The 16,595-nt window shown below is 36.8% G+C and overlaps 1 protein-coding gene across 2 annotated transcripts in view; it reads right to left on the reverse strand.

Annotated features, from left to right (window-relative positions):
• Positions 1–16,595, reverse strand: part of RALGPS2 (Ral GEF with PH domain and SH3 binding motif 2) — a 105,488-nt gene that overhangs the window by 72,793 nt on the left and 16,100 nt on the right. For both annotated transcript variants that reach the window (XM_009320645.1, XM_009320644.1), the window contains exons 4-5: positions 8,887–8,970; positions 36–125 (exon numbers count right to left, since the gene is read on the reverse strand). In XM_009320645.1, the coding sequence (XP_009318920.1) occupies positions 36–125; positions 8,887–8,970 (174 nt within the window). The remainder of the gene's footprint in view (positions 1–35; positions 126–8,886; positions 8,971–16,595) is intronic.

Raw genomic sequence — 16,595 nt, forward strand, 5'->3', positions numbered from 1 at the left:
CCACACCCCCCCCCCCCCCCAATCCAAATTCTTACCTTCGCAGTTTTAATATAGTGGCTCAAAACCTCAGCTCTTATTTTTAAAGTTTGTGCATGTAGAATCTCTCTAACAACCCAGAAGCTTACCTAAAAAGAAGAAAATTTGCCTTTTTAAAATACAGAGCTTCAACATTATGCTTTTAATATTTTTATTTCATGAGTGATACATTAAAAGTCTCACAGCATTCAACTTCCATCTATAAAGTTGAATGCATACTAGAAAATGCAAATGCCTATACTATAAAATCCCAAACAATATAACTCAGATACTAATAAAAAACTTTCTTCAAAGTGCTTTGCTCTGTTATTCTGCTCATTCTTACTCAAAATACCTTCTACCATTACATGGTCAAGCAGTTGCTTAAATAAAATTAATAAATCCAACTTATATTTAGAATTGAATCTTATCTTGTTAATCTCTTCACTTTCCCTATTTCATAACAGGTAGCCATGCACTCCAGTATTTTGTTGGAGCGCGCATGTTCTGGTGCCTGCTTTTCTCAGTAAGTGTGTGGGTGGCTAGGACTTGTCTTTGTAAAATCTGTCACATCAGTTAGTTGCGTACAAAGACATTGGGATCTGTTTTTCTAATGAGGAAAACCCTTCTGCTGCCAGCACATCTCAAAAAAACCCCAGCAGAACCAGTTATGTACAATCTACGCAAACAGACTCATTTTCAGGCTAAGTTTAAGGATGAGATCTCACAGACACAAAGCAAATGGCAAAACTCTCAAACTTCAAACAAAGTTCTCTCAAGAAAATAAAATCATGATGAAATTTTATTGAGAGTCTATAAAATGAAGGAATATAAAAACTAAAATTGAGTTATATCCTTTGGTTTCACTTTTCCACAGCTTCAAAGCTGCACTATCCAATTCTCAGATGAGTTGAATAGCTTCAACTACAGTTCACTGACATTTCCAAATTCTCAACACCTCAGAATAAAAATAATCAGATCGATATCACCTGAACAAAATTGGAACATAAGGTAGGAAGCCTCTGCTATAACCTAGAGTTTATACTTTGTACTCTTATTGCTGGCTACGCCAATTACCTGCTAATATACAGCATGCTACCATACTCATTTGTTAACTTTTATAGGACTAACTTCACTACTGTATAAAAATGGCTGTTCTATTCAGTATGCTATGAAGGATGGTTGCTGCATTTTGTAGTTACATGAATACCTCATAAAAGCTATACTTTGAACATGTCTCGTTAACATGTCTAAATCCTAATCTTCTCTCCTCTGCTCCCCCCACGCCATCTGCCCTCAAACTTTAGCACAAAGAAGAATGATAGATAATAAACACCTTCATAACTGTAATAAAACAGTAGCAAATAATTAGCAAATGGTAACAAATACTGTAGCTTTTATTCATGTATTCACTACAAGTTAGGAAAAAATGAACGATCAGCAAGATACAGCATGACTGCTATTTACAAAACTACTGAAAACGGTGTATGAAGAAATGTATGCTCTCATACATAAACATCTTTCAACCTATCATGCTGCTTTGATTTTTAAGAGTGATGCTAAACCACTTCTCGTAAAGTAACATTGTGTATGTATTCAGGTTCCTGCCCAAAATTTCAATTAAAAAAATTAAATACCCCGTTTATCCTGTTTCACTTTATACAGTACAGGAGCTCTTTATACAGAATAGCATGAGAAGATCTGCACCTCCAAAATTATTACATTTTCAGTGAAGTTACAGTGATCTGATGAGAACTGGGATGTCAAAACATAACAGCTCTTTGGAACCAGAAAATGGAAGAATTAAAAAAAAAAACCACAAAAAAACCCACAAACATCTTGCATAACAACTGCTTTCCTTTGGTCTGTTTGTCTAAGGCTGTATTAGCCAGGAAAGAATTAGCCACGGAGCTCAGTGATTTTTTTCCTTTCTTTCTTCTTCCCTTTTTTTTTCTAAAGCAAAGTATCTCCAGATAAACTGTGTTACCCTACCATAAAAAATGGTTCTGTGCAAACAGCATTACTATAAAATACATAAGTACTGAATACAGAAATACTAAAGTATTTGACAGTACTTCAAAATATTGTCAAAAAAGTTAAACCTCAGTTTGATGTTCTGTTGTGGTTACACAGCTTGAGAAAACCAACTTTTCCCTTGACTGATGAATTAGTTTCTAAGGAGATGCCTTCCCTTTGAAGGTCAAGGAAATTTTAAAAATTTTAACATAGATTTTCATATCATAAAGAATCCGGTAGGGACAACACACATACTGCTGTGCCTTAAAATCCCAAATCTCTTCAGTCCCAAGTTAACAGAGCATCGATGAAATAGGAGACTGCTTGTGGTAGGCCAGACTATGAAACACTTGCTCAAAATACAGAACAATGCTCAATCATTTTCATAAGGATGAAAAAACAAACAATTTACTGTGTTGGCCCTGACTTCTATGAAAGTTCATTAGTATCACAGTGACATAAGCACTGTGCCACACAATACTCTTGTTTACTCAAGAAAGCCTGGTTTCCATCCCAGACCCAGCCAGACCGAGTCTCAATACTTCCAAGCTCTTGCAGGAGAAACAAACCAAAACAAAATGGAAAACTTTCTTTGGAGCTTAGAGCCATCCAGTCCCTTCAGTGACAGAGTAAGCAGGAGATAAAGAATTAAACATACTTAACCATTTCTACTCCAACCACCTCCACTTCCCTTTGATGTGTTTTTACTGGCATTGACATTTGTTTTTGGCTGGTCTAGTTTATTCACTGCTATCTTCAGACAGCACCGTAATCTAATGTATTCCAAATATTGAAAAATAAACAATTTAAATAAACCCTTTTGTTTCAATAGGCCACTTCCTTATTTTATCCAGGTTCATTCTTCACATAAGTTATACGTATTTGTTCCATTCATATTTTGTGGTTATTTTGCTTCAAGTCCTCTCTCATTGCATTTAAATGTTATTATTTCTCACACTGTCCCACCAATATCAATCGGTTAGATGACCCACAGCCTTTGGGCATCAATGCCTTTGATACCAGTTCAAGACAGCATTTAACCCTTGACAAATAATTGTGTATTTATTTTCTTCCCTATTAAGGTCAACCTAGAAAAACACGCTTAACTTTTGAACGTATCTTTTCTTGCATCACAGCTTAAGCTTTTTTAAATTATCCCATGTTTGCCTTATCTGAAATACTAATTTTGTTGTACTGGTGCTTTTAAGTTCATAGTCATTTGTTCCAAAACTAATTCTGCTTTCTGCGCTAGTTAGTTGATAGGCAAATTCAAGACTCTCTCTTTAATGGAGTTTCTGGATCATTCTTCCAAATCTCTGTTAAAAACATTCTGATATGCTACACAAAAAGCATGTCACGTAAAACAGACAGTACTGACCTTGCATCATTACAGCTAAGGTAGAATCCCTGTCTTCTGTTTTGTTTCCAAAAGGAAGCTCACTAACCTCTTCCCTACCCCATTTTTTTTAATTTCTGATAACCCTAGTAAAATTTCACTATCATACTTTATTGCAACTCAGCAACATTACCGTATTCAAGACAAACTTCCTCTCCTACATAATGTTTGCATTTGGTTTAAAAAAACCCAAAACAAAACACAGTTTCACAGAGTTAGTAAAACATAAAATTTGCCTTTCAAGTGGGATCTTTCGCTTTAAAATTGTTCCAATGTATCGAATCTAGTTGACAAGTTTCTCTAATATTTTAAGCTCTGTGGCAGCACAGTTCCACTCCCATTCAAATAAAAACCTCAAGAGGTTTTTAATACAGATAATCTTATAACCAGGAGAGCAACTGTTACCTTTACATAAACTATGAAATGTTTTCATATCAATGCCTAACAGCAATCTTCAAAAGATACACACCTCTTGTTTGCAATTTATGGTAAACACTTATTTTCAAAAGGTAGAGAACAAAAGCTTAGGAAGTAGGCAAACTTGACGATTTTGCACTCTGACAGATTTACCAGTTACAACAGTAGTATGCAAGTATACAACTGACATTCAAAAGAAAGCTGAAAAAGGCAGAGATCAGAGTTTTTAAAAAAATGCGTAAAGAAATTACATATTTAAAAACAATACTTAATAGTAGATATGTGGATCTATGGAGTACCATGTAGCAATGTATTCTTCAAGAATAAAAGAATCCTGGCATGGAATGATTCAATTGATTTCTCTTCCCTGAACTCGATCTGTTTTTACAGGCACCACATAATTATCACATAACTAATGCTGGAAATACACTACTTCATTCTCAGTGGACTGCAATCAACTGCACATAATCATTACTGTTTCCAAAATGCTATCAGCAGATCAATTTGCTGTGAAGCAGCTGTTAGTGATTTAATATTCTCTTTACTTACAAAGTGACAGCTGTTCATGGTTTTCTTTTGGCAAGTTGGGGGGAAAAAGGAAAGAGACAGATGCATAATGCATAATTTAAACCCAGTGAAATTTCAAAGGTTAACAAAAGTTTGATGAAATGTATTCATGCCTGATAAAGCCAAAAGTCGCAATGATTTTCCTGATTACTTATTTTAGGTCTAAGCATTAGAAACCCCCAGGTAAGTGGGGCAGGTGCCCAACAGGAACTACACTCTGCTGAGCAAGCATCTGGGGTAAGAACTGAATGCCAAGGTGGCAAACCAGGCAAGGAAGATGAAAATCACTTACTCCACCGTGCCTTCTTATTCCCAGCTGCCACTGCCTATCCCATAGGAACTCCTGGGTTTCACTGCTCCTGAAAGGATGGTGAATCTAAATACAACATTACTATTGGAATGAATGAGTCCTCTGCGACGATGCATTTGGAACCATAGGCCCATACTACATCAAAAGTTATCCAAAGTACTGTCTCAGTAAGTCAAAAGTTGAGGTACTAACAGAGTAATAGGAACCTGCGACTGAAACAATACTTGCCCCTTTTCCCCACCCTCTCCAGTCCCACTATACTTCAAAGGTAAGACTGACGACTTTCCTTGGTGTCAGAATAAAGGCTGATAAAAATTTATTGGAAGAGCTTCTTGCAAATGGTATGTCCCTCAGCCACCAAAGCTGCATGCAGCAGTTTCCCAAAAAATTGGTTAGAGGCAAACTAACGCAGCATCTGAGCAGACGTTAAATATCTGGACTTGTTTTCTCTTTATTACCTATTCTTTGACTCTTCAAGGAAGAGTTTATTCTCCAGGCTATTATGACTCCTACATCAATGTTTTTCAAATGATACCTTAAAGAGAGCAGAAACAAATGCGAAAAAAGAAACAGGAAAGAAGACCTAGACATTCCTTCAAATCTTCTGGCTTTAAATATAGTCCAAGAGACAGCCTAAGCACTGCAATATCCAAATGTGATGGTGCCGACAATGTGAAAAACAGAAAGAGAAGCTACTTGTCCTGTTCCAGGTGATTTAATGGTGAATTGCAATGGCTTCAAGTACTTACTGGCTGCCTGTTAAAAAAAAGACCTTTTTTCATTTCTTCAGAGATAATCAATGGAATAGAGCCTCAAACTGGCTTGTCTTGATTACACTGGTGACTCCATAAAACTCACTGACATGGCAAAAACACGCTAGATTTCACCACTGTTCTTGTTTCAGGGGTGGTCCAAGGACAATTCAGATTATTGGCAATATATTTCTTATAGACATTAAAACCAGCAATAACAGGCATGTAAGAAAGGGAATCTTCTGTAGCAGCCAACGCAATGTCTGAAACCCAGTAGGGAAGTTAAAGTCAGGGACAGATCCTGTCAGATGGATAGGTCTTCACTGGAGCTTAAAGACAACAGAAAACAAAATTTTCAAGATATTAGGAAGGCTCCTAAGAGATCATTAGCAAAGATATTATCAGTTAAAGGAACCTGTCAGCTGACAGAAGGGCACATCCAACTTTTATGGCTGTAGAGAAAGCACATGAATGGGGTGAGGCTTAATTACAAACCTAAACCTTAGGACAAGAAAGTTTGCAGCTATATTTGCATACATACCACTATATGGAATGTCTATACAATGACATCCAAAGAGAACCATAGACTGCCTGTCAAGGCATCAATCTTAAAGCTAATACATTCTGTTTGTACGTTTATTGCTCTTCAGGTGTTCCCCAAAAATAAGCTACAGAAAGGGAGAGTTCATAAATAAGTCTTAGTCCCTTTCTGACTGCATCATTTCTAGCAAGGCCTTCAGATGCAAAGCCAAAGGGAAGAGAGGGGGGAGAGAAACAGTACAAGAAATTCTATACACAACTGCTCAAAGCCAGTCAGAGTGCTGCATTTATTCAAGGTTCTCCTTCACCATACTGAAAAAATTTAAACAGTTACACAGGTCTTTTAGTCCACTGAAACATATTGGACAAACTCAAAGACACTACAGACCTTTGAGAGTCACCCAGTTTTATAATTTCTTTCAGATTGACCTGTCTTTCAATGAAAAATAACAGTTCCTTGAAACTGAAATGAAGCATAGTAAAAAAAGGAAATTAAGACAGATGAAATAGCCAGTGACTATCAACAACTATCTATATAACATACACTCGGGAATAACGAAAAAATGTAAGGTTCCCTTTAGCAGCTAGCAACGCTTCGCAGGGAAACAACTATTACGAAGAAATGAATTACTAAAAGGCAGGTATTTCTAGCATCTTATTCTCCTTATTGCCTTTGTTGTAAGAATATAGCCAGTTTTGTATGGATTTTTATAAAAACTAAGACTGAACAAAAACAAGACTATCACACATCAACTAATAATCCAGTGAACAGATTTGTTAAATGTTCCCGCAGACTACAAATATAGAAACATCCTTTAAAAAAATTAAACTCTAAGAAGGTCACAAAACCAAAAAGTCATTAGGATGACTTAAGAAGGGAAGACTTAAGATAGGATTACAATAATAAACTAATGGGATTTTGCTGGCATGATGAAATTCTTGTATGTTAATCTAAAAATACTGTATTTATAAGTTTTCTAAACACTATTTAGCAATAAAGTTAGCATTTTACCAACATTTAAGATCTTTAACAGCTACTTTTAAAGTACAGGTCTCTCCTCCTGGCTCTGGCCAGCTGTACAAGGCAAACCTTCCTTCCCTCTGTTCTTAATATATTTACAGGTTAGATATTTATGAACAGTGGTTCTGTAATGACAAACAGTCAGTTTGCAGACAGCTGATTGCTTATTCCCATGATAAGGTTTCCCCTTCTTCCTTCCTGCTACTAAGCATATTTTACCAATTCTTTAACATGTCTGAGGTTGACCTTCTGTTTAGCCAATTCCTGCAGTTCTTTAGTACATTATACAATAACAAATGAGAAGTGAGGTCCTTGATGAGGTACACTGCCTAACACGGCCCTTACTACAAAAACATTTCAGAATATTCAGCAAAAGAAAATGTTTCTCTGAAGAGAACTTACACGAATAAACAAGACAGGAGCAGGTTTCCTAGAGAGGTGGTCGATGCCCCATGCCTGTCAGTGTTTAAGAGGCATTTGGACAATGCCCTTAACTTTTGGCCAGCCCTGAATTGGTCAGGCAGTTGGATGATAGTTGTAGGTCCCTTCCAGCTGAAATAAGTCTATTCTAAGACAGCAAATATAGGAATCACTGGCATATCAGTGATATTAGTGTAAAAGTATAAGTGTAAAAGTAGCCTCAGGCTGAATATATAGTCCAATAAAGGAGCAACTTAAAAAGCTAGATCAGGAAAATTTTAACTAAATACAACCAAAAAAGAAAAATCAAACAAAAAAAACAAAGCCCCAACCTAAAACCCCCAGATTTCAATAGAGGGTATGGTCGCAAGAAGTCTACAGTGTAACATTTTTGCTTTAGTCAAGAGGAGAATCAGACAAGTGTCCAAAACCCATGCCCAGAGAAGCATTTCAGTCATTAGAAGGTTAAGAAATATTTTAAGTGTTGTTGATGAGAAGTATTTGGTCATATCCTGAATGTGAGCAATAATGAAAAGTGAGAAAGTACTCAACAATTGATAGAAAAAAAACTGAAAAGGTTAGAGGTTTGGTCAGAGTTTTAGATGATTAACAAAGATGCCTGTAGATCTCTGGGTACAGAAGATAGGTCTGGAATAGAGCTTGTAAGTTTGAGACATTATTAAACATTTACAAGAGGAGAGATGAGGGTAATAGAATTACTTCATTCTGAAATACAAAATACGGCATCACACAAAAAACATTACAGTTTTGAGACTTGGTTGGCTAGCTACACAGCTGGAGTCCTACAGCTTTAATTGTGGAGAAAGCTAAAATTCTTATCTTATTTTAAAAGTTGATTTTACACAGAGAAACTTTTAAGTAAGAAAGCCATAAATCTCAAATACAATACCTGAAAAATTATGCCAAATAGAGAGCTGAAGAACAAGTTTTGTACAGAAAAATTGTTTGGAATTTTTAAAGTTTGCCCAGAATCACCTTAAAAAGGTAACCATACTGACAAAAGGCTTATATTTCTAGGGACAAAAACATTTATGTGGGGCAAAAGACACTCAACTAACACAGAAAGAAATTACATCTAATTACTACTCCAGAAATCCTGTATGGTAAGCCTTTAACCTGTAATTACGATTCTGTCTTTATGTAAAGGACAGCCAGCATTTATGGGGGAAAAACACTTAGTATTTTCCTGTTTCATCAATAACTGCTATTTAAAATAAAGACACAGCTATTTCTTCAGTACTGTTTTGGTCTTTCTGTATATCCTGAAAATAAGGAACTCCTTACAGCAGATACTTTAAGTTTCCAAGTAATCAGCTGTGATCAGTAATAAAAGTGATGTGCCAGAACACTTTATTCCCCAGACTTTTTAAATGTGTACATGTACTGACACTGGGAAAAAAAAAAACCTCACGTGATTGAATCTTCTGGTGAAAGCAACAGCATTTGGTGCAGAACTGTATTTCTCTTTTTTGTTCCAGCCACAGCTTGCCAGCTCCTGGGAGAACAAGGATGAAAATTCATTTTTTTAAGTTAGTGCATAACACATGTTCAGAGCCAAGAGCATACAGAGAGACAAATCTTAAGAGTTTCAAAATAACTTAACAGAACAATAATACATTGAAGTAATAAATATATAGTTACGCTTTTTCTGATTTATTCTGTAAATTGAGATTCCACAAGTCTAATTTCTGAATTGTTTTGAATGATTAGATTTTTTTACAATTCATCTTTTGTTGAATTAGGAACTTTTTTTTTAATTCAGCTCTTACTAGAAACCAGTGAAATAATTCAAGATCCATATTGTTACCACAGAAAATCCCGCTTTAAAAGCGAATCTGAGCTAGGGCGAGCAGCATGTTCTTTTGTTTTTAATTGCTTTCTGAAGATACTTAAAGTCTACTGAGAAGATACACCTCACTAACTCAATCTAGACATGTCCCATTATTTTAGCTTGGCATGTCGCATTAAAGAAATACCAAAACTGTCATCTTTTGCAGCAACAATAAAAGAAACACTATTTCCAGTTTTCCCTTCCAAATGGAGCCAATTTTATTTTAAGTTGAACAACACTCAGCGCTTATATAGTTTTGTGGAATAAAAGGGAGCAAGGGGACCTGCTTAGAAGATAAAAAAATAAATCACATAGTTCCTATACTTAAGTCACCCAAAAACTGTAGGCCTCAACAATCTAACAAATTACTTGTAAAGCCTGAAAAAGCATTACTTTAACTACAAAGTTACAATGCCTCTTAATTGTCTGTAAAACCTAGTCAGCAGCTGGGCAACTACATCATCTCCCTCGTTACTTACTACCACTTAATTTCAATAAAGCAGTTTCAATTACAGTCATAAAAAACTAGATGTACCAAAATGAGCTCTTCTACTTGTATACAGTAGCATACAGAATAGATGCAAATATATACAGCATACAGCACACAACCTATTCCACAGTGCTACCAAGAAAAATAATCAATACAGAGGCAGCTTAATTATTAAAGTGGCATAATAGCAAAGTACAGCCTTTCATATTTATTTATTCATTTTTTCTTTCCACATCTTCCATTCTGAAGCGCTCTCAGTTTTATCACCACATTGAAAACGACTTACTGAAACTAGTATCACACTATACATCCAGCTACCATATAACGTAGGTAAGATGACTCAACATGGAACCAATAATCATGCCATTTAAGACAATCGTAGTTTAAAAGAATTTGGTATCTGGATATTCTAAGCTCTAAAGTTTTTTTGTTTTTTTTAATCAGGAACTTCTTAACGTCTTTTCAACCAACATCCCAAAACTACTAAAGAGTCTCATGCCAGTTAAGAGAGACCTTGAATTCTTCCACTTGTTGAAGTTTGTGGTGTGCTGGTATTTATTAGAGAAGACCCTGAGACACTCCTGTCCACAGGCCCTGGGAAGAATGCAAAGTCTCCAGCTTTGTATTTACGGCCGTTCCTTCAAATTTCACTAGGAAGTTCTACCACCAAAACCTATCCTGGAAAATGCCAGCATGTTCAGCATAGGAATGCACACGCCCATCTCCCTACATTTGCACTTCAACAACCATGCACAAGACAACCACGCAGCCCTGAGTTGCTCCTGTGGCAAAGGAGAGTGGGCTATTGGAGAAGGAAGCCATCCAAGAGATTCTTGTTTACATTCTCTATCCCTCAGCATCTCCCAGTGCTGCAATTTCCACTGGAATAACAATCACAGCTCTGCACTTGTGAGAATACAATTCATTCTTACTGGCATCTGATGATTACACCTCCTTAACAGCAGAAAAAAAATTAGTTGCTGTCTCAGGTTTAGAGAAAGCATGGTAATTTCCTAATGATTCACGGCATGTCCTTGTACTATTTCAATTCTCATCACTGAGTAAAAAAACAATGATGATTCCGGGCAGAAGTTACCCATTGCCCTGGCACTGTATATCTAAGGGCTTACATGATACAGACATCAGAAGCAGACCAGGCTTAGCTAGCACTGAGCTTTGTGGCACTGATGTGATTAGCAACAGAAATGGTAATTTTTAAGTAGAAAACATTACCAGAAATCTTTAGACAGTACGTAAGTAACAGTATTAATGTTAAGGTTAAATTTATATTTATACACTCAAAATTAGAGGTCTAATATCAGTTGGGCACAGATGCAAGATCTGACTCTCAGACTGTGAACCATATATATGTATAAATATATTTATCATTATTATTTCAAAGAAGAGGTCTCCCTGTTTTGACAGAAGACTTAGGCAACTGAAGCCTCTGCTCCAGAAAAATCTTGTTGAGATTTTCCCTATCTGAATGGAAAGGGAAAGCAATGACTGGCAGAGAATAGATGTTTTGATAAATAAGATGGGAATCTAAACAATAAGGCAGCAGAAATAGCTCCTGGAACACACTCCTAGCAGATTCTCCTGACTAAGAGTGTTTCTGTATTCCTGGGCCTGAGGCTGGCTATAAGGTCATACATAGAGTTGTACATTATCATCCTTACCTCAGAATGAAATGTGTTTTCATGCAGTCTCACAAAAAGGTAAAGACTTCATTGTACATTATTGACTATATCACATACTGTTTAAAACTCTGAAATTCTAGTTCAGTCAAGAATACAGGATAACCCACCAGGGCTGACTGAAATTAGAGTTTTCCAAGTTTAAAAAAAAAAAAAACAAACCATTCTTCAACATTACTGCAGGTTTTTAGCATTTTTTCCCCACCATTAAAGCTAAACAGATGAAATGTTGTATAAAGGCAACGTTCTGTGATCTTGCACTCAAGGGTATTACAAGGTCACCACATTTTGCTCCAACCCGGTGACTCCTAAACAGTGCTACACATGCTACTGGTCTACATGAACCCTTCAAAGACACAGCAGCTCCCAGCTCCACCTGCATGGAGCACTTGCTTCAACCACTCTTCTACTAACTCTCCTTTCTCTTCCTCCCCCAAAACCTTTGAACTCTGTAGTAAGATCACAAGCTGAAAGAGTCATTTGTGGAGTGTATAACAGGACACAGAGGCACAGGGTTGGGGTATACAATGAGATGGGAGAGTTACAGGCAGATTTGGACTCCTAGATTTGAGGGGGAAAAAAAGATTATGAACTCAGACTACAGGAGGTAGGAGGCAGCAGCTGTTGTCAACTGGAGACAGAGTAGAAAAACTACACTGTAACAGATTGAGGGTTAAGATAATTTCAAAATACATGGGTGCAGTAGAGAGAAGATAGGTATGGGATTGAGATGGTTCCAGAGTATATGGGGTCCCATCTAAAACGATAGAGCCAAAGGCACATGCTCTCCTATACATGCTTGAAGCTCAGCACAGAAGCAGAAGTAACAGACAAAGCAATCCTGATAACTGCTAGTGGCAACAAATTTGAGAATCCTTTGGCTCTATCCACGTTCTTGAGTGAAAGCACATAGCACTGGATACTGCAAAGCAAAAGATCCTGCTCCTGACTGGAAAAGTACACATCAAAATCCTTTTACAGAGGTGCCAAGGCACAATTACGCAGGCCCTCAGGACCTGTGCTATCAGTTCAGATTCTTCAACAGCTTAAGCCAACATCTACACCGCTGTTTAGGGACTGACACAGGAGAGGCACAGACTTCTGAGAGTTCAAAAGTCTTTTTTCCCCTCCCTTTAGTTAGTGTAAGAAATGCTTCTCCATCTCACTTGCAAGACCTCTCTCCCCTGTACAGCCAGCTTTCTTTTCTCTTGACTATCAACTAAAATAAAAGTAGTTTCCCTTTGCTGCCTGTCCACAGTTTCTCAGCATTACTACCTGATCACCCTGCTTCAGGGGAAACTCTGTTGTTCACAACCCTCTTGCCCCTCGCTAGAACCTGCCTGCCTAAACTCATTGCCCTTGACACTGCTCATCCCACCGCCTTAAGATGCCATCAACAGAAAAGGAGCCACCAAGGTTTTTGCCTTCACTGCATTTGGTCTGGGAGAAGTATGATACAGTCCTAATGAGCATGGACCTGACTCTGCGCACACTACTGCAACAAAGCACACTAATTTGCTGAATTGGAATTCAGAAACCATTCTTATACTTCAATAAAAATACTCAATTCTTCGCTAAAAAGACTGCTGCCTATTCCATAACTCTAATTCAGGCATGTTTCTTTGATCTTCCTCTAGAATTACACTTTTTCCACCATGAGTTTCAAACATGAAGTATTCACAAGGATTATTTCCTTAGTCTGCCAGTCAACTCAAGCACAGGAGCGACATCACTACAACCACCAATTTCTTATTTTGTGTAATTTATTTAAAATGAGGTGCAAGACTGAAAGATTTAGGATCAAGAATACAAAAGCTGAACTTTCTTCAAAACTCATTTTGGTTTTCATTCCTCTTTGAATCGATAGGATTTTATTTTCCTTAACAAAATACTACAGGAACACTTAAATTATAATCTGTACTACATGGCAGAGAGAGAGAGAGACTGTGCTTCTCATTAAAATCTTTATATATGGGTCAAAGTGAAAGTTTCAAAAATAGGAGGAGAGAAAAAGCAAGGATTAATGTGGAACCATTATACAACTTCAGAACAAGTAGAGATGAATATGAAATAAGCAAGCTTTTTCTTTTTCCACTGCCTAGCCTAATGAAGCAGGGGGGATAAAGAAGTTAAAGACAATAACCCAGTAAAGATTTTCAATGTGAATACATATGGGTAAATAATTTTGGAGAATGTATTAAAATATGTAAAATAAGTAATCAGATTTTCCAATAAAAGCAAGTTTGTGTGTTCGGCAAGAGGACATCTGGCATTTAGTTAACATAGCTACCAGCAGCACAACTGAGCAAGTCTATGACTACCTTTTTGCTTTACAGTCACTGCTCTCTAGAAAGCCACAACCACTACAAGAAAAAGAAAACAAAAAACAAAACACACCACTTGTCATTCATGGGGAATAGATGGAAATCATATCATTGACTTGGGGAACTCCATCTTTTTTTGTTTCCCGAAAATGAAAATGCAAATCGGCTGTTTTCATATAGACGAAGTTTATGTGGCAGAGGTACGTTCTTTATTATCTTCGTTTCTTATACTGCAGCCCACTAATTATTAATTAACAAAGAAACAGTAATTCCTTCTACTTTCTCTTCTCAGAATTGACTTGCAGGCATTTTTAATGAAGAAGAAAGGTGGTTTCTAGTATCACTTGGAGTGATACAGTCTGCTTAAGGCTCAGGCAGAGGATCATGTCACTATAGACTAAGCCATGGTAACTGTTCAAGTCCCTGCTTCTGGCTCACCCTAAATGTAAAGTGATCCACTGTACCTTAATCCTGAGTTATGGGGGCTACGCTAAGCTCCCTATCAGTGGTTTCCTAACAGCATGAAACAGGAAGTTGTAGCGGATGATGTGCAGAAACTCTAGCACACACATGAACCCACGATATCTATAGGAAATCTGAATATAGGCAGAAAGAATTATATTTATTTGTTACAGATAGAGGGAAAAGGCTGTAGAAGTATATAAGTGTGTGCTATGAGTATGTTCATTGATTTTGTTGCTAAGAGAAAAATTACTATATATTGCTGTAAAAAGTGTTATTCGGCTCTGGTTTTGTTAAAGATAACCAAGATGAAATTCTGATGTTGCTTTTTAAAAAAAACAAACCTACAATACTTGAAGAAGAGATTTTAACACAGTAAAGAAGATGCAACACAACTTAGGTAGTCAAGAAAAACCATGAAATTTAAAGAATACTGCTCACACACCCTAAAGATGGTGAAAATTCATCTCCAGTTATTTTAAAAATTAAACATCTTGCAATACATCTTTCAGAACCCTTATTTGGGACAGCAAACGAAAACACATTAAAGGCTAAAAATATTCATTCATGTACCATTCTACAGAGTCTGGGAAGCAGACAGAGATTCACAGCCTGTATAACAAAGATTTGCTGGTGAATTACAACAATCTAGAACAAACACCCAGTTTTTAAATCTTGGCACACTGGGAAAGTTATAGCTCATCATCTCCCACCATGTATGCAGATGAGAGCTGTGAAATTTGATTCTAAATAGAGTATCTACTAGCACTGATAGCAAAAAACCAAACTCTATCAATGCCTTTTAGTCACTCATTAAAGCCTCAGTTTAGAAGCCCTTTTATAGAGGTGAAATCAGCTCAACGTTGTTTTGTTTTCTAATTACAAATTCAACAGTGTTTGAGTGCACATGTCAAGGTATGTGTAAAGATTTACAAGTTGAATTGAGATATGGATATGGCACACAGTCTGGTAGACACTTCAGAGAAACTCAGAAACCTACAACACTTCATTAATCTGCTGTCAAGACACCTTTAGGCAAACTAAGCATTCCATGTCTGTTTTCCCCTTCTGCAAAACAAGACGAAAGCATTTTAATCACGTCTCGCTTTTTCTGACCCGAGAGTTAATCTGTATGCCCCTTTTCCATAGGGGATTAACACAATTTAGAGGCACATTAGATACAAGACGACAGACCTCTGTCTACCTGTGAAGGAGCACTGATGGACAGATGATACTTGCACACTGTCAGTGCCTTTAACTGTTTTTGTGCAAACACTTGAGAAGTGTCAAAACAGCTACCCTTCCTCATATGGATGTTTTCCAGTGAAGGCATCACGTGAATTTTTCTTATGCAGTACATACAGATTTCTTAAAAGGAATTACTTTCTAGGTATATTCACCTACTCTCTCACAGTTTTTCTTTTAGATAAGTTTCATCATTTTATTCTGCTTTTCCCTTTTATGGTTTACAATAATGAGTTAAAACAGCCAATAAAATTAAATGTACTTTGACATTGCTTCTCATCTCCCAGAGACTTTCTGTAGGTCTGCTCACACAACATAATCTGAGATAAAAGAGGTAGCGTTAAAAAAAGCAACAAATTATGAGGTATGGAGTACTGTATCACTGCCACTATATCTAACTGGCTTGCTTCCTTGTAGTTGTACACAGCTGACTGCTCATCCTGCACAGTGCTGGAAGCAGATTGCAAAGAATAAACTACCGTCAAGCTCAAGCAGTAGAATTTCTTTATCAGCAGATCATTAGGAAAAGTCCTAACTAGTTAAATTGGTGTTTTGGTTTTTCGATATCCAGTACTTTGAAGCCCAGTGTAACTAGAGATGAGGCACTGCGTAAAAGCACCCAGAGCTTATTCAACTTCAACACTCAGGGGTGGGGCGAACCCTACATAGCAGTAACTCTTAACATTAGAAAAAGAAGTACACAAACACACATCCAAGGAAAATATTTAAAGAATCACATAAAAGGGTAAAATGCTTTAAAGTTTTGGAAAAGAGCTTTAAAAAAAAAAAAATATCCTATTAGAAGATCAGGATAAACATATTCTGCCAATCAAAAAGACTCTAAGGATGTCCAGAAAAAAAGCCAGAGAGATCAAATGGGAGGCTCTTTGAAGAATTTAAAACAAACACAAACAACCAAAAAACGCACACAAATCCACATGGGTTGGGAAATAACTTGCTGAGATCATGAAAGCTAAATTGTGACAACATTTTCAAGCACAGATCATAAGGAAGCCTTAAAAAAATTTGTGGGTACACAAATGATGAAATCAATTATCACAACCAACAGAT

Source organism: Pygoscelis adeliae, unplaced genomic scaffold (assembly GCF_000699105.1).
Source record: "Pygoscelis adeliae isolate BGI_AS28 unplaced genomic scaffold, ASM69910v1 Scaffold402, whole genome shotgun sequence".
In the NCBI taxonomy this organism is placed as follows: Eukaryota; Metazoa; Chordata; class Aves; order Sphenisciformes; family Spheniscidae; genus Pygoscelis; species Pygoscelis adeliae.